This window comes from Canis lupus, chromosome 3 (genome assembly GCF_048164855.1).
Source record: "Canis lupus baileyi chromosome 3, mCanLup2.hap1, whole genome shotgun sequence".
NCBI classification, from domain to species: Eukaryota; Metazoa; Chordata; class Mammalia; order Carnivora; family Canidae; genus Canis; species Canis lupus.
This window is the reverse complement of record NC_132840.1, coordinates 53,203,002-53,222,342: the sequence shown is the minus strand read 5'-3', so window position 1 is coordinate 53,222,342 and position 19,341 is coordinate 53,203,002. Positions and strand designations below refer to the sequence as shown.

Here is a 19,341-nt window from a genome sequence, read left to right as displayed (position 1 = left end):
GGTCATGATAATGATGGTCATGGTGATGATGGTCATGGTGGTGATGATGATGGTATGAAAATAGTGGTGATAAGATGATGGTGATGGTGGCCATGATGATGATGGGGACCATGATGGTGGTGGTAATGATGATGGTCATGATGATGATGGTGGTGGTGGTTACTGTTATTATTACCTGAGCACTGCAGAACACAGGTTGAAGGGCAGTGGAAGACCAGGAGACATGGGGCAGGGAAAGAGGGTCCACACCCAGGTCTCACCACCCTCCTCAACACCCTTCACTCCTCAGCTGGCCCAACCTCAGACCATCTTCCCAAACTTAGTGTCTTAATTGACGAGGCAGTATTCAATAGCCATTGTCCCCAGTGCACAAGAGATAAACAATGTGAATTCGCCTTATTTTGAAGCTGCCCAATAGGATGTCCTAGCAGGTTCTGCAAGGTCAGTTCCTTTTTGCTTCTGGAATTAAATGAAATAAATTCAACCCAGAATTCCCTGGTGCTTTCACACTCCAGGCTAGGAGCATACCCGTAGGAGAGATCGTTTCAAACAAGTGGTCTGACAATAGTCGGGGCAGAATCTGAGTCTGTTCCACTTAAAATCCTATACCCACCCAAGGAGAAAATTACACTTAATTATTCACACAGCTAAAAAAAAAAAATATTATTCACACAGCCATCCAGGCTGGCATATTGGTTCCAAAGCCATACCAGCTGTGACTCTCCCTCGTCATCCCCTCTCCTCCTCCCGGCTCCTTGCCTGTCTGGGTTCCTCTCCCAGTAACTTCTACAAAAGTGCGTGTGCTCCGGGGTTCTTGCAGGTGGGTATTTTCGTGTCTCTGTCAGAGTGGTTGAGCAGAATTACATATACGATGGGAATAAGTGGGACAATTCCAAGAGCAATTACTCTGCTATTTTAAAGATGTATGAAGTACTACTTAGTCTTCCCCCTCCCCCAGAATTTTGCCAATACCATTGCAATCAGCTCACTAGGCCTTTGGGCCCGAGGGCATGTGTCAGCACGACACACTCCACCACCTTCTCCCTCCAGCCTCCCTGGCCAGGCATTTCTGCCATGTGCCTTCCTTCCCCATGGCACAAGGGTGCTGGGCCGAGGCAGGAAGCAGCTAGAAGCAGCAGATCGGTTAGCAAGGTCTTGGGAGGTCACCATAGCAGTGTTCCAAGGACTCAGAGTGCCAAATGCTAGAGTCTCAGAACCAAGGGAGCTTCCCATGTAACACCCTTTATAGAGGAGCGTAAGGTCTAAGGTAAAAACACGGAAATTTTTTTTTAATGTAAAAAGTGGTGAGTGGGTTGCACTTCCTGAAGGCAGCAGATTCCAATCTGCTTTTTGCAGAGAGCAGCATGGAGTGAGCCAGGCAGGATTTTAATAACACATGGCATTTGGGGGCAAAGTCTGGACCACAGAGTGGACTTACTTCCCTAGAACATAAGGGGCATGGAGGAAAAAGCTGAGTGGGTTCAGGTAGCTCAGAGCTAGCCGATGACCTCTTTAAAACCTATCACCTACAAGAAAGATGCTATGACTGTTACCCTTCATGAGTGTGTCTGATACAAGGCCCCAGCCTGGGCGGGAAGACGTAGGGCTGGAGCCCTCTGTGTTCACCAGTTTCCAGTCTTGGAAGAGAAAGGCCTCATTCTTAAGATACCCCATTGGGCTCTCATGGTCAGACAGGCACACCGTGGCTTGTGCAGGATATGGGGCTGGCCTGAGATAGAGGTAAAACCTACCCACCCATCTAAAGCATCAGGCAGAAAGCGAGCTCCCTGAGAGAGGGATGATTAAGACTGTGGCGCTGGAAGGGCAAGTGAGCCCATCTGGCTAAGGGCCAGTGGAGGGTCCTGAAATGGGAAGGGGGCAGTCGGGTCTCTTGGCTGGGGCACTTAATGGGCCAGCAGCCTCAACTTCCCCGGGGAGCCTGTTAGAAATGCAGATCCAGACCCACCAGAGCCCTGCTGTGACACAGTCTGCATTTCTGCACAATCCCCTGGGTTTCGTACTAAATTTAGGGACATGCTGCCCTTGGTTCCAGCTCCTCAACCCTGGTGACACAGTAGAAGTGCCCATAGCAATGCACAAACACACTGTCTCCACCCCCAAAGATTCTGGTTTCATTGGTCTGGGACAGGACCTAAGCATCAGGTTTGGTTTTGAAAAGAGAAACACTTTTGTTTTGAAAGAACCACGTCCATGTGGCTCTCATGTCCAGCAAATGCTGAGAACTGGAGCTAAGAGGGGGACTGGCAAGTGAGGGAAACATCTGGAAGGCTGTGGGGCATGGGTTAGCCTAGGTTAGCAGGCCACAGAGACACATCCTCCTCCCCAGGGTAGGTGGGGCAGAGGGAGTGGAGGAAGCAGGTGTACTGAGGGGGTGGGGCCTATATGCAGCTCTGATGGGGACAGCTGGGCAGCAGCCAGGATGAGCAGAAACACAAGAATTAACTGGACCGCAGTGGTTCTTGAACTGGGCAGATATCCAGATCTTACTAGTCAGGGCTTACTATAATCCCAGGGCTTACTAGTTAGCTGGACCCCACCCCAGAATTTCTGATTGGGTGATCCAATCTGGGGTGGGGTGGGGGGGCTATGAATTTGCATGGGAATTCAGGAGGCCCCAGGGCCACAAGCCGTGGAATGGTGGACAAATCAGTTATACTTTTTTACCTTCAATTTCCTCATTGGGAAGACATTCTGCAGACCACAGTTTTCCCAACTTTGGCATTTTCAATGCCTTGAGCCTGATAATTCCAGAAATTTCGCACTACTTGTGACAACAAAAATGTCCCCAGCTGTGGCCAGATGTTCCCTGGGGAGGACAGGTACACAGTCACCCTCAGGCAAGAACATCGGTTTCTACATAGCGTTTTGTGTTTGTTTGTTTTCTTTAGCGAGTGGCAAATACACTTTTCTTACTTCGTGGAAACATATGCCTCTAAATTATAACATGATTATTTTTAGAGTAAAACAAAATTCCCCTGAAAGGTATATATTCGATGAGGAGCCATGTGGCTGGCACAGTGTCCTGGTAAAAGGAGGTTTGGGGAAGTGGCTAATAAGAGCATGTGCTTTGGCACCAGATTGCCTGGTTGGTAACTTGGGTTGCCCCACTTACCAACTGTTAGACAGCTGGCAAGTTTCTTTTTTTTTCTCTTGCAACTTTTTATTTTTAACAATTTTAGACTTATAGAAAAATTACAGAAATAGCATAGAGTCCCCACATACCCCTGTCGTAGCCTCCCTAAACCTGGCATCTTGCATAACTGCAGCACAGCTTCTTAACTGCCTCTGGCTCAGTTTCCCTATCTATAAAATGAGGATCTGCCCATCTCGTACAGTTACTGAGAGGACTTCACAGGATGGGATGACTCACCTAAAATACTCAGAGAAGTGCCTGGTACATACCAAGTGGTCGGTAAACGTCATTTATTCTTTTTCTTTTTGTTATTCCCTGTGGGTTTAAAATCTTTTAAAGTGATGATTTTTTAGCAGAGAAATAATGGACCCCCTTGAGTGAAGAGTGGACCTGGCCCCTTTGGTATCTGTTTATGCCTACCTGTGTTTGAGAATCCCCCTTGCTGGGCTTGCGGTGTAATCCATGTGATCCCAGCCCACCTGCTTCTCTTGCCTCTTCCCAACATCCTGAAGGACCTCTGGACTTTACTGGGGCCTCCTGGACCCCACCCGCTGCATTGCAGTGACTCATCCCCATGGACCCTGATTGCCACTAAGGTGATGAGAAGGTGCCAGGCACACAGTCTTCTGTCCTGTCCCAGGAGAGCCCCCTGCTCACAGAGCCTGCTACTAGCACTGATGCCCCAGCGTTAACTGTGGCCTTGCATCTGCTCCATACTCTGCCTCAGGAGCACCCCCTACAGACTTTTACATGGGAGGACAGAGGCCTCAGATCCTACAGGAGGGAAGCAAAAACGGTCCTGGGCTCTGGCCTTCGCCCAAGGGTATCAAAGCAATCAGTAAATGGCAATGAAACTCCCTTCCCCACCCTATAAGATGGTGATGAGCGTTTGGTGTATTTTATAGATGGGAGGACTGGGACCATTGGGGAGAGCCCCTTCCTCACCACCCTCATAAGCTGATGGGGAGGCTGTGCGTGCCGTGCTGGAGATCACCTCTGACACACAGCATTGCCATTCTCTATGCAGAAAAGAAATTTTAGTCTCTAACTCCATGAGCTCAAATGCATTTGGTCTTTAGAGCTTCACTTTGAGAAAGGAGCTGAATCCTCATTCACCTGTCACCTGTAGACCTGTCACCCATTCTGGTGGGTGCTGCCCTGCCAGGTGCTGGGGAGAGCCCCACTCCATGGAGGATGGTCCAGCTGCCTGGTGTCTTTCTCTTTTACTTAGGTTCCTGCTGTCTCTCCATGTCTGTATGTCTCATAAATCCTCCAGCTCTGTCTGTCCTTCTCTGTTTATATCTGTCCCTCTCTGTCACACACACACACACACACACACACACACACACCCCTACAGCCCAATCTGCACAGAACCCTCAACTATTCTAAACACCTGCCCATGGCAACATGATTGGAGCTCTTTCAAGACCTTGCACTGGCCCCTCGGCTTTCAGGAGCCCCGAATGGCTAGAGATACTCAGATACACTCTGGGGCCTCCCTGAACAAGCGTGCCCCTCTTATCTTCACTCTTGCTGTCGCTCATCATTGTTGCACATGCCTTTCCAAAGCACCATGTGTGAAAATGGGGATTTCGTTTCTGTCCCTCTCCTCACTGCTGTAAGAGCATTCTAGAATGTAGAGCTGACCAGGTCAAGCTTCAGCTTAAATCCACACCTTTAAGACAAAAGTCTGACTTTTGAAAGGTACTCATAGCCCTTGGGGATGTGGCTCCAGTCTCGCTTTGCCATTTAAGGATGTGCAATCTCTAAAGGGGTGAACTGTGATTATGCCATGTGTTCTAGAGACGTAGCCTGAGGAAGTAAGCCAGGCTGAGGACCACAGTAACAATTTCTGTGTTAGCTGCTGTTTTTAAGCATTTTCTGTGTGCTCAGCTTTTCATAGGCTTTCTTTCATTTAATCCTTAGAACCAGCCTAGGGGGTAGGTCCTGGTGTTCTATCCATCATGCAGTAGCCAAGTTGCCTGGATTCAAGTCCAGAACCCACCACTTAGGACCTGAGCAAGGTCAGGCAAGCTACCCAGCCACTCAGTGCTTCTGTTTCATCATAGAGAAATGGGCTTCAAGGGTTATGGTGAAGAGCAAATGAATTAACATGTAGAAACACTCAGAACGGTGCCTGGTGGGAGGTCAGTGGGGTTAGACACCTGTTCGCTGTTCACGCCTGACCCCTTCACTGCTGTTATAAACATGGGCATGGGAGACCAGATTTCTTTCAGACGGGCACCCCATGCTCATTAGCAGAGGGTCCAGGGTGCAGTCACTGTGCCCATCCGTCAGTGAAAGGGGCCACAGAGCAGGTGTCTGCACTGGGCATAACCATGCTTCCCAGCCTTATCTACCACCCCACCCCCGGAGCACAGTGGAGACCTTTTCTGTTGACTCATTCACCAGGTAAAAAGCATTCAAGATGCAATCCGAGATAAGAAACAACGATTCAACTTCCTTGGGGAGGAGATTAGCCTGGAACCTTCGGTGGGGATCTTCATCACCATGAACCCGGGTTACGCTGGCCGCACGGAACTTCCAGAGAATCTCAAGGCTCTTTTCAGGTGAGCATCAGCTCTGCCCCATGCAAGGGCCCAAGAGAGAAGCCTCTTCTGTTTTTCTCCACTGAAAATGTATGGCACACATATTGGAAGAAATTTATAACATATAAAAAAGTAGAGTTTATAAAACCACCTTTAACGTTATCACCAGTAAAATTATTTCTTGCTCTGTTGTATTCTGCTTTCCTCTATATGAGTATTTTAAAGTCATGCATTTGTGGTCTACACACACTTCCTATTGTTTTTTTGCCATTTCATACTCTATCATAATCTTATCATAAATCATCTCTTCTGTTAGATATTCATAAGAAATTTCATTTCATGACTACGTTTTATTATACCAAGTGCGCAGTCCATGGTATCAGGTATCACTAAGTGGTCCCCCATATTTAAATATTAAGAATGCTTCTAACATTTAAAATAAATTTACACATAATGCTGTAATATACATCTTTGTACATAAGTCCTTTTTTTTTTCTCTATGCATAGTTATTTTCTTTGGCTAGCTGCCCAGAAGTGGAATCACTGAGTTAACAGGGAGGCACTTTTTTTTTTTTTAATTTATTTTTTATTGGTGTTCAATTTACTAACATACAGAATAACCCCCAGTGCCCGTCACCCATTCACTCCCACCCCCCGCCCTCCTCCCCTTCTACCACCCCTAGTTCGTTTCCCAGAGTTAGCAGTCTTTACGTTCTGTGGGAGGCACTTTTTAAGGCTCCTGATACACACTGACAAATTGCTTTCTACAAAGACTAGTGCCAAGTTATGCTCCTAGTAGCCATGCACAAGAACACCTCTTTTATTTCACCTTTGCCACCAGTGGATATTGCCATGCTTTTACATCTTTTTTACTGTGATAAGAAAACACAAATCCATTTTCTAGAAGGGGCTGGAGGGAGTCTCCGTTCTTTTTCTCAGGAAAGAGATTTCAGCCCAACCAAAAAGGGTACCTCGTGGTTTCTGATTTTTTCCACCTCCTGGATCGTCATCTAAGACAGAGAGGCCTCAGGAGCTGTGACACAGAGGTCAGCTTCCTCTTGGGAGCCAGAGCCCTTGCTCTGTTGGGGACGTGAAGTCCAGGAGCCCCCTAGAGAGGTCCCTGTGCATTTCGTCCCTCAGTCCGGTCCCTGTGCACTTATGCGGTGGCAAATTCCTGCGTCACAGGAGTGGTGTGGACATACTCCCCCCCCCCCCCCACCCAGGCCAGTGCCCATGTTAGCCAAGAGCTTATTGGAACATCACCAGGCTGCCTGAAAGGGTGGCATGGAATATCACTTGCTCATGGCTTGCACAAAGTATTTATTAAGTGAGCCTTGCATTTACAAACAATTACGCAAGTGGATTATCACCCTGGTAAGAACAACTCTACATTTCCACACCACCCCCCTGCCCCAAATTTAAAGGGAACATTTATCCAGAAAATTGGGAGGGGAGGGAGAAAAATATTTGTAAAAAAAAAACAATAAATACAAACATCTACTTTGTTACTTCATTTTCACAAAACCCAGTGAGGTGGGTGCTACTAGTATCACCCTTTGTGCAGGGAGAAAATAGGGCAGCAAATTGCCCAGGGTGGGAACCGTAGTCACTAGGTTCGCTCACAGACCAAGTAGCGAGCCACAGAACAGGGGTTAGAGCCCAGACAGTCCACCTCCAGAACCTCTGCTCCTCTTGTTTGAATGCTGTCATCCAGAGATAGTTACAACCTTTTGGCATTCTCCCTTCCAATATCTGGTGGGCAGGGTATCTCTTTGTCACACTTGGCATAAGACTCTATATAAATTAGTATCCTGCCTTTGTTAACGAATATTTTCCCCATGCCACAAAATAGTTTCCTTCCATAGCATTATTTTCCATGGCCCTATTGCATTCTGTTGTATGAATGCATACTTAACCTTAGTTCAGGTTGCAAAATAATTGAGATTCTAAGTGTGTGGTTGCTCCTTTGAATTTGAATACTCTGTCAAATTTAGAGGAAAAATGTTCTTGAATGATATGCTTTTGAAAATTTTGCATTGGTGTAGGGAAAATGTGGTTAAAGAAATGTAAACAACCTTAGGCTCCTGTTATAGACTTAATAAATTAATTTTAAAAATATGTAATTTAAAAATCAAATGTTTCTAGGCTATGGGGGGGAAGTCACAGTAAATCCTTATAGATAAAAATTCCCCTCTGTATTCCCATATATGACATTTTTAACAAGATTTTATTTATTTATCTTAGAGAGAGGGAGAGAAAGAGAGAGAGAGAAAGAGAGAGAGAGAGAGCGCTTGTGTAAGAATGGGCAGGGAGAGGAACAGAAGGAGAGGGAGAGAGAGAATTCCAAACAGACTCTGTGCTGAGCATGGAGCCTGAGGGTGGGGCTCAATCACCTGATGCTGACATTAGGACCTGAACCGAAACGAAGAGTCAGCCACTTAACCAACTGAGCCACCCAGGCACCCCTCATATATGCATTTTGTGGCAAGATGGGGTTAATAGGTATTTACTTTAGACCTCAGCGTTAGATATTTATTTATATTTTTATGCGCATAAGCACAGAATGAGCCCCAAGTGTATAGGCTTGGAGGAGACATACGTTTTGAAAATGAGGAGTAGATCCTTGTAGACCCCAGGAGAGACCCAATTCCTCAACCTTAGCCCCTAATCTATTATATAAGGAACTGACCGAATAAATTACTACTTACTAAAGCTTGACCAAGCCATGCCTGTGTTACAAGATGAGCTGTAACCCCACCCCTGCCCCTTCCTGCTACCATCATCCGTCACCTTGGTCAAGAAAGTTCATGTCTTTTATCCTTTGTCAACTCATCCCTGAATTAGAAATCTTAGATGAAACTATTGGTAAGGGCTGAGTGTTTATACTCACAGATGCCTCTGTCCATGATCTCAGCCAGGGTCACTTGTCTTCCAAGCACCCCCACCCCTTCAACTGTGGTTGGGAAACCATCTTGACCCTCTGTTTCCCCATTCACAGGCCTTGTGCAATGGTGGTTCCAGACTTTGAGTTGATCTGCGAGATCATGCTGGTGGCAGAAGGATTCATTGAAGCACGATCATTAGCCAGAAAGTTCATCACCCTTTACCAGTTGTGCAAAGAGCTGCTCTCTAAACAGGTACTCTCTCTAGTTTGGCCAGACCACCTGTCAGGTGTAATTGCCCCACTCTGCCCAGTGTAGTAGGGAGACATGAAAGCCTTCTCACAGAGAGTCAGTGTGCCCATAAGAATAGTAAAAGCTCCGAATTTAAAGCTTCTCCTCCCTTCGGGGCTCTCTTACTAGGACTACCTTTGCTGCCATAGCATGGGTGCACTCAGCCCTATAAAATCTGTCCCAGGTGGATTTCTTTAAAAACCTCTCCTGTTTCTCCTTGCTTCCCAGACCCCTTGTTCATTGTATTATCGGTCGGTTCCCCACCACCACTGACTTCCCGGCCAGAGACTGACACTCACAAATCCACCCTGAACCTCTCTTCTGAACTCTAAACCTGTATGTTCAGCAGCTATACCACAGCTCCCCCTGAATGCAGGAAAAGCAGCTCCAGCTCAGCATCTAAAGCCCATCTCCCAGCTGATCCTCACCCCTGCAGCCCTATGTCTAATCGTGGATGAACTCTTATTCGTTTCACCCTCTGGATATCTCTCAAATCCATCTCATTTTCTTCCTACCACTTTATATCTAAGCACCCCTGCCTCTTGCTTAAACTCCTGGAGCTGCCTTTACGAGTTGCTACTAGTAATTCTTCTTTTTAAAGATTTTTTATTTATTTATTTTTTTGAGAGAGAGAGGGAGTAGCAGACTCCCCACTGGGCAGAGAGCCCAACATGGGGCTCAATCCCGGAATTCCAGGATCATGACCCAAGCAGAAGGCAGACACTTAACCAACTGAGCAACCCAGGCACCCTGCTACTAGTAATTATTCTTTAACTATTTTTCTCAGAGAGTCTGAAGGCCTCCTGGGTGTAGAGCATGTGAGCTCAGCCTCGACCATCTCTAAGAGCTAACGTGGCTTCCCCCTAGATACCCTTCCACTCTCTAAATGAGCAAGGAGTAGCCAGACACATTGAAAGTGGTTCTTTTTGGTTTCCCTGGCTCCCAGCCCCCTGTATGCTCTGGGGCTGCTTTGTTGTCATCAGAGTTAGAAAAGTAGCTAATGCCAGACCAAGAGCTGGGATCTATGACTATGACCTTCCGTGTCATTGGTCCTTTCCTGAGCTTCCAGCTTGGCCTCAGAAGTGGCCTGCCTATAATTTTTTAAAATATTTTATTTATTTATTCATGGGAGACACAGAGAGAAGCAGAGACACAGGCAGAGGGAGAAGCAGGCTCTAAGTAGGGAGCCTGAAGTAGGACTCAATCCCAGGACCCTGGGATCATGACCTGAGCCAAAGCCAGAAGCTCAACTGCTGAGCCACCCAGGCATCCCCAACCTAACCATAATTTTATAAACACTAGCATGTGATGTTCAGCACACCTGCCTGACCTGTGCCACCTTCCAGGATCACTATGACTGGGGCCTGCGGGCCATCAAGTCTGTGTTGGTGGTGGCAGGATCCCTGAAGCGAGGAGACCCTGACCGCCCTGAGGACCAAGTCCTGATGCGCTCCTTGCGAGATTTCAACATCCCCAAGATCGTGACCGATGACATACCAGTGTTCATGGGCCTGATTGGGGACCTCTTTCCTGCCCTGGATGTCCCTCGGAGGAGAGACCTCAACTTTGAAGCGTTGGTTAGGAAGGCGGTGGTGGACCTGAAGCTCCAGGCTGAGGACAGCTTTGTACTCAAGGTATTTGGGGGTTTCCCTCTCAAGATTTTTTTGTCCTTTAATGATTTTCTTGGATAATGGGTCATCCTTAATCCAAAGGATTGCTTTAGATATATAAATATGTATCTACCTAGTAATAATTCATTTCAAGAGCTCTTTACTGGGGCACCCACAATGGGGAATGTGTGGTGGGGAATACAAGGGAAAGATGGCACCCCTACCATCAGAAAGCTCATGATCCAATAGAGAACTAAGTCCCAGTCCATTCTGCTCTAGCACATATTTTTTTTCCTGTGAATTACTTCAGATATGATTAGAGAGAACTGACAGTGGTACAATATGGAAGCCATGTTGGTTCTTACGCATTTTTCTGATCTTGTAAACATTTTGAAGTGATCAAGGACAAGTTTTTCTCACAAGAAAACCTGAGGGCGGTAGGCAGAATAACATTCCCCACCCCGAGATGTACAGAGGACATGGATAGATTTTTTTCCTGTGCAGTAATACCTTTGGGGATCCTACGAACACCACCATAGAAGTTCACAACTGCCTTTATGTTATGTATCCTGTCTGAACTCCCCACAACCCGTGAGGTCAATGGAGCAGATGAGGCACTTTATAGATGAGGACAATGGCCACCACTACTTCTACAGGATACTCCACTGAGCATTTCATGAGAGACAACTTGCTCCCCCTTGAGGAGGTTACCAGCTGGGGGGCACATTCCTTCTATACCACTCTGGGAGGCCTTTCTAGAATGTAATACAATACAGTCGGTTGAGATTAAGCCCTGGCTGTATGCAAATCAGCTTCTGCTTCTAGCTCTGAGCTTCCATTTCACAGAGGAAAACAAAATGTTGACCTGGTCCTTCCCAGCTCTGATTGGTTTTGCCTGTCCACCATCCCCACACCCAGCCTCCCTCCTCCCAAGTGCAGAGGATAGACTTTGTCAAGGTAGAGATGGACTTGAGGGCCTTCTAGGTAGAGGCCAAGGGTTGGTGAAGAGTTGGATGGAGAAACACAGAGATTGTTCATGCAGCAACAAGAAATCCAGCATTGCTAGGGAGAAAGGTATGGGGGCAGGTAGTGAACAATAGGACTCAAAGGGTAATATGGGACCATGATATAAAGGGCCTTGAATGCCAGACTGAGTGCTTTCCTCTTAAAGGCTCCAATCCTAAGAGATGCCCCTTCTCTGGAGGGCAGTTAAACCCAAACGAGGCTCCTGATATCCAAGACACTGGGGCTGAGGACTTGCCATCAGAACAGCCCACATCCTCCCAGACACTCTGGTCTGCTAAGGCAACGTGACCCTACCTCCCCATTTTCTGCATTTTTTTCCTACTCAGAATCTTACCTTTCCTATTTGTTTGTCAGTTGGTGCACATTCTGTGTCCTCCTTTCTCTCTCTCCTTTCATGACTGCTTTCTGCTCCTCTGCTAAGACAGATACTCCCTGTTAAAGGCTCTTGGGACAGATGGTGTTTTCTACTGGCTTTTCATTCGTGCTGTCCATCTGACCTCCTCAAAGTTCATCAGAAACGCCTAGTGAGGCTCTGCTTTCAGGTGTCATCCTGAGATCCCTAAAAGCAATACTATAAATTCATCTTTTGAGAAAAAGGAATTTGAAGTGTAGAAACTGGAAGGGGAGAGTTCAGTCAGTTCCTGGAAAGAGGATGAAAATGGGTTGACAGATCCCGCATGGTAGGAGGGCCAGAATCCACTTAGAAGGGGCTTCAGGAGAGGAGGGCCCTAGAGGTAGCCAGTCTGCCCCACTGAACCCTGGTGATGCCTTAGCCTTGGAGTTGGTAGTGAAGGAGGGCAGGGGAGAGAAAGAGAACTGGAAATGGCCAAGGGGGAGATCATTAAGTCAGTTTACCCTGTAATTTTTCCACCTGACTCCCTATATTCTTGTCTCCTTTTTTTTTTTTAAGATTTTATTTATTTATTCATGAGAGCACACAGAGAGAGGTAGAGACACAGGCAGAGGGAGAAGCAGGCTCCCTGTGGGGAGCCCGATGTGGGACTTGATCCCAGGACCCCAGGATCACACCCTGAGCCAAAGGCAGATGCTCAACCACTGAGCCACACAGGTGCCCAAACACACATTGCCCTGCTCCCCATTTTGGTCTCAAATTGCTACGAAGACAGAGCATGTACAGCCAGGTCTTTAACCTGCAGCAAGAAAGAAAAGTTTAAGACAATCTAATAAACTCTTTGTGGGGGAAACTATGACTGCTCTTGGAGTATTGGTGTTTCAGTTTATAGCCCATCTGGTCTATTTGGGAACCCCCAGCCTGGAGGCCAGTCACTTGCTGACTCACCCACAAGTGAAAGAACATAGTCCAACGTCTGTCCACATGCATGCGCTCTCATCCTGGAGAGGCACCGTGGGCATATCCACCCATCCCTGCCTCCTGGAAAATGCAGTGCAGCTCTTCATTTAAACCTGAGGCTCACCAGATCCTGGGAAAAGCAACAGCTCAAGAGACAAAGGCAGACACAGACACCCCCCCCCCCCACACACACACACGTGCACATGCACACAGCAGCTGACTCTGATGTGAATAAGGAAGAGAACATTTTGAAAGTTCTAATTAGTATCCTTTAAAAAAAATTAAGAGAATCTTCTTATGAAATAAGAAATACCTATAAAAAGGGAAGGAAATGCTCCAAAAAAATAATAAAAAGAACTATCAGAGATTTATAAAGAGCTCTATGTATCATTGATATAAAATTCAAAGAGAGGGTTGGAAGGTAAAGTCCAGGAAATACCCCAGGACAAAATTATGTGTGTATGTATAATTTAAAAATGTATTTATGTATATATTTATTTTTATTCAATGTGTATGTTTTATAAGGATAGGGATACTTGTGTCTATATGTAGATATAAAATGTGTACATAACAAAATATAATGTATATAATACACAAAGAGACAGTCCAGGAGTCAAGATGATATAGAGAGGACTGATTTCTGTGCAACATGTTACCAATGGGAATTCTAGAAAGAACTTTCTAGAACTGGAGAAACAGGAGTTTGGAGGGGCATAGTCAGTACTGAAGAGTGGATTCAAATAGACTTTTACAAAGACACATCGTAATGGGATTTCAGAAGTCAGGGGTCAAGAGCAAACAGTAAGCTTCCTGGTTGGGTGATGGACCAAGGAGGTAGGAACAGGGGACCCGAGGAAAGGGTGAGGTTCAGGATGACGTGGGGGCCTCTCATCATGAATACTGGGTACTAGAAGACGGGGAAAACATTCCTTCAGAGTTCAGAGGGAAATGGTTTCAAAACCAATTCTGTACCAACGAAGATAATTGAAGATACTACCAAAGAGTCCTAAATTTTACTTCTTAAGCACTCCCTTTTTACTGTTTTATTTTTTTATTTTTATTTTTTGCCTTTTTTGGTGTCTGTTTTTGTTTTTACTTAAATTCCAGTTGATATACAGTGTAATATTCATTTCAGGTACACAAGGCAGTGATTCACCACTTCCATATGTCACCAGGCGCTTATCACAAGTGCCCTCCTTCATCCCCATCACCTACATCACCCATCACACTTCCCCTCCCCTCTGCAAACTGGTGACCATCAGTTTGTTCTCTATAGCTAAGAGTCTATTTCTTGGTTTCTCTCTTTCTTTTTCCCTTTGCTTATTTGTTTTGCTTCTTAAATTCCACATACGAGTGAAATCATATGGTATTTGTCTTTCTCTGACTGACTTATTTAACTTAGCATTGTACTCTCTAGATCTATCCATGTCATTGCAAATGGCAAGATTCTGTTCTTTTTTATGGCTGAATAATATTCCATTGCATATATACCACATCTTCTGTATCCATTCATTAGCCCATGAATACTTGGTCCGTTTCCATAATTTGGCTATTATAATAATCCTGCAATACATATCAATACATATTATGCATCTTTTTGAGAAGTTATTTGAGGATATACTATGGAAAAATGAAGATGAAAAATAAAAATGCAATGAGTTTCAAAAAATCCAGAATCAGGAAGAAAAAAAAAGTCCTAGCATTTTAGCTGTCACTGGACCTAGAAAGCAATCAATCCAAATTAGGGCAGGAAGTCCACAGTGTCCAGCGAAAAGACCTCAAAAATGGTTACATCCAAAGCAAAAATAGATCAACGTTGATCTATTTTATGTGTTTTATTAAACTTCTCAGTTATGAGGACTGAAGCATGTGTCTTTTCTTTTAACAAAAAGAAAAGGAGGGATGCCTGGGTAGCTTAGCAATTGAGCATCTGCCTTTGGCTCAGGGCATGATCCCAAGGTCCTGGAATTGAATCCTGCATCGGGCTCCCCACAGGGAGCCTGCTTCTCCTTCTGCCTGTGTCTCTGCCTCTCTGTGTGTGTGTCTCTCATGAATAAATAAATAAAATCTTAAAAAAAAAAAGAAAGGAAAAGAAAAAGCAATTAAGAACACCCAAAGAAAAAAATCATGGTCCACATAGTTTTTTAAGTAAACATAACCTGATATATTTTTTAAAGATTTATTTGATTCCATTTGACCTTGGCTTGATGCTGAGAATATCCTCGGTCAAATCATGACACTAGGCCCATAGAGAACACAAAGGGTTCCAGGCAACCAGTTTCTTCTGTCATGAAAAATCTCCACAGCCATAAAAACGTCAGCCATGATCCGTCTTCAACCCTTACAATCGCAAAAAATAGAGAAGGTCTAAATATAAGACCAGAACAGAATATAAATATATCAAACATACCAGTGTAAAGGTATAATGTGTCTGGTAGAAGATAGGAGAAAGAAAGATAAAGGAAAAGATAGGGATACTTATATATTTACCTTACAAAAGATACTGTCAAAAGTTGATAGATTCATAATAGAGAACAGAAATAATGCATTCATCAGCTGATAAATGGATAAACGAATTGCAATCTACCTGCACAATGGCATTTTATTCAGCTCTAAGGAGGGATGATGTAGTGGTACATCCTATGGCACAGATGAGCCTTTAAACATTATGAGTGAAAGAGGCCATTCGCAAAATACCACATACTTTTCTAAATCTATTTATATGAAATGTCCAGAATAGTCTAATTTAATAGATGGAGAATGTCAGTCAGGGCTGCTCAGAGCTGAGATAGGAGTCGGGGGTGTAATGGTATGGTTTTCCCTTCTGGAGTGAAGAAAATATGTTAATACTGGTAATGATTTGGACTGTCCTGTGAATAGGCTCAAAACCTATTGGATTGGACACTTTCAAAAGGTGAATTTTATGGTACTTGAATCCTATCTCAATAATGCTATTGAAATGAATGAAAAGAAGTTAGATGGAACCAGAAAGTGATTTTAAGGCTTTCAGGATCAGGGAAACAGTCAGTAGCTGTTCATGGAAAAAAAAAAATCTAGGAATATAATGTAGTCTCCATTCAATAACCATAGTACTGCCTTCATTTCCCTCCCCCCTCCCTCCCCCTGCATTTTTTTAATGCAGTGCCCTCAGGCCAATTTCATGCTTAAAAATCCTCCAATGATTCTTGTTGTACTTAGAATAAAATTCTAAGTACCAATTCCTGCATAGCTGACCCCTGCTTATCTCTTTTATCTCATCTTATACTTGTCCCCCCCACCCCCACCCAGTACCTTTCTTTGAGCTGATCTTATGCTCTCCAAGCTTACAGCCTGAACCTGATGATTTTGTACTCACTGTCACTCCACCTGGAATGTCTCCCATGGATCTTCACGGGGCTCTTTTTCATTCATATATCAGCTTAGATATCAGCTCCACTCAAAACCCTTCCTGATGCTTCCCTCATCCTTATCTGGAAATATCCTGTGTTAAGTCCCAGAAGGACAAAACCAAAATCTGCTTTGGGTGCTTTTTGGCTCTGAACCAGAGGAACAGCAAGAGCTTAGGAGAGAAGAGAAAAATAATGATGCTGTGGAAAACAAAACTCAGTATCTCAGGAAGTTATCTTGCCATGGTGGAAACTAATCATCTTGTTCCCCAAACAACCATTCATCTGCTACCTTCATATTGAGCTGAGCAGTACCGCTCTCCTCCTGTTCCCTGGTTATATAGCTCTAGAATTTCATTTTGACACCTGAATCACTTAATTTTTTTTAAATAGAGAAGTTACTTTTTATCATTTTTTTTAAAATGTAGAAGAAATAAAAATCTTTGTACTCTCCTACCAGACTGTCAACAATCCAGAACATTATCTCTTACATTCACATTTCTCAGCCAGTATGGATTTTACAGTGCAAAATATGCTTGATCTACATTAAGGTTCAAATATCTTAGCCCATGTTGTATAAGACCTTTCACAATAGGGGCCACCCAGCTTCTCTAGCCATCCTTCACATTTTCAGCAAATATCTGGTCAATGCTTAGTATGTGCCAGACTCTCTGCTAGACACTGGAAATAAAAAGATAAGAAATCCAGTCCTCCCTGCCTTCAATGAGCTGATGATCTACTAGGAAGGAGAGTAACCATGGCAAGGTTGATGAGTACCAGGATATAGGTATGTCACATCTACTGCAGACTAAGGCATATGTAGGTTTGGCCAGAAGGCGGTAGGAGAAAGAGTAACATCTGAACAAGATGCCATATCTTGAAAGATGGAAACTCAGGAAGAACATCATTAAAGAACTCCACCTGTCTACCTGGGATGTGCATGCTCAGGATGAGCAAGAAGACTGGAAGCTGGTTGGGCCAATCTGCAAAAGGGCCTTGTAAGCCAATCTAAGGATTTGGGATTTCATCACCAATGGAGAACCATTGACAGGACAAAGTGATGGCAGTGACATGATCAGATTTTCATTTCTATAAATGGGGTCTTACAACAGTGTGGAAAGATAAGCCTGGAGGCAAGCCAGGACAAGAGTAATAAGACCTTCAGTGCTACCATTGTTCCTAAGAAGTTCCTTGATGCCTGGCTCATTAGGCCATCTGGTCAACCACATCAGGGTTCTGTCACAAGGCTCTGTGCTGTTAATACCTCTGCTTCCAAATCCCCTGATTCATCTTCTTGGCAACTCACCTCTAAAGTCCTAGTTCAAATGCCCCCTCCTCTCAAAGCCTCTCTTATTCCTGTTACCTGTACAAAAGCAAACGTTTCCTCCTATCTGTTCCCATCACACTTTATACGTACCTCGATCAGAGCAATTATTATGCTTCCCCATTAGCCTGTAAGGTCATGGAGGGCAGAAGAGTCCTCTCAGAATCTCCCTCATCTGGTACACTCTCCAGCACTTAGTTGGTGACTGGTAATTATCTGACTGAATGATGAATAAGTATGTTGCCCCCACATTTGGGACCCCCACATCTGGAGGGAAATAACCTTTCCTCTGTTGACATCAGGTCTCACCTCAGATACCAGCCTGGTGCACAGAGAGCAGTTGGGATGTCAGTGAGTTGATCCCCTTGGCTGAATTTTGTGTCTCCCCAGGTAGTCCAGCTGGAGGAGCTCCTGGCAGTGCGGCACTCTGTGTTCGTGGTGGGCAGCGCCGGAACTGGAAAGTCTCAGGTGCTGAAATCCTTACACAAGACCTACCAGATCATGAAACGCCGCCCCGTCTGGGCTGACCTCAACCCCAAAGCAGTCACAAACGATGAACTCTTTGGCATCATCAATCCGGCCACCAGAGAATGGAAGGATGGTAAGAGCAGGATACCCCTGGCACAAAATTCTTGCTATCCTGAGCCCCATGGGCAGGCTTGAATCCACATCCAAGGGTGAACTTCCGAGGGAAGAACACTGGCCTGATCTGTTAGGACTGGGAGAAGGAGATGAAATGAATCAAAGAAAGGAAGACCCCAGTTTTGGCTTGCAAGGGAACTTCAGCCCTTGGGATATTCTCTCTCCTTGGAGACCCTTCCAGCTGCTCTATGAGAGAGGGCATTCTCAACTATGGTTCTGTGATTGCATAGCACAAGTCAGAGTCCCTACGTTGCCTGGCAGTGGATTTAACACATGAGTAGGGTAGAAATTCCACAGCTCCTTCCCAAAGGTGTGGCACAGCATGGCCTAGCATCCCACAGTTAGGCACTTGTTCCTATCTGCACACCCCAGAACTGATGGGGAGATACGGGATGCCAGTGATGGGGCCTCCGAGCCTGGATGAAAATATTCATCGCCATTCATCTCAGATGGGTCCTAGAACCAGGATCTATAGGGATTCAGAGGGCCCCAAACCACTGTTCACTTGGTGTAAACCCCAAAGTCATCTTCCAATATGTAAGAATCACTGGTAAATGTGTGTAAGGGACACTGTCACTGGGAGAGAACTAAAAAGAAAACTCTGAGCAGACAGAAGCCCTTTCTAAAACCCATGTGGCTTCTGGAATGAGTGCCTCCTACCTCAGTATCCAACTGCATCAGAATCCAACTGCCTGGATTCTAATTCAAGGTCTCTATTCAGAGGTCTGGAAGAAGGGGACTTAATGGGCAGCCTCCCTCATTTGTATTTTGCTCACCATTAATGAGGCTTAGCATCTTTTCCTCCTTATTGGCCTTAGTAATTGGCTCTTTTGTGATTTTTATTTCTCTTTATTTTCTTATCTATTTAGGGGTTTTTTGTTTTTTTTTTTTATTTTTTTATTGAAGTTCAATTTGCCAACATATAACACCCAGTGCTCATCCTACCAAATGCCCCCTCAGTGCACATCACCCAATCACCCCCACCTCCCGCCCATCTCCCATTCCAATATCCCTTGTTCCTTTCCCAGAGTTAGGTGTCTCTCATGTTTTGTCACCCTCACTGATATTTTCACTCATTTTCTCTCCTTTCCCCTTTATTCCCTTTCACTAATTTTTATATTCCCCTAATGAATGAGACCATTCTTTGTCCTTCTCTGATTGACTT

At 45.0% G+C, this 19,341-nt stretch overlaps 1 protein-coding gene across 1 annotated transcript in view; it reads left to right on the top strand.

Moving 5' to 3' along the window:
* DNAH9 (dynein axonemal heavy chain 9) overlaps nucleotides 1-19,341 on the top strand; it is a 336,893-nt gene that overhangs the window by 118,134 nt on the left and 199,418 nt on the right. The window contains exons 29-32 of the mRNA XM_072821109.1: nucleotides 5,567-5,724; nucleotides 8,702-8,840; nucleotides 10,223-10,510; nucleotides 17,925-18,135. Coding sequence (XP_072677210.1) covers nucleotides 5,567-5,724; nucleotides 8,702-8,840; nucleotides 10,223-10,510; nucleotides 17,925-18,135 — 796 coding nt within the window. The remainder of the gene's footprint in view (nucleotides 1-5,566; nucleotides 5,725-8,701; nucleotides 8,841-10,222; nucleotides 10,511-17,924; nucleotides 18,136-19,341) is intronic.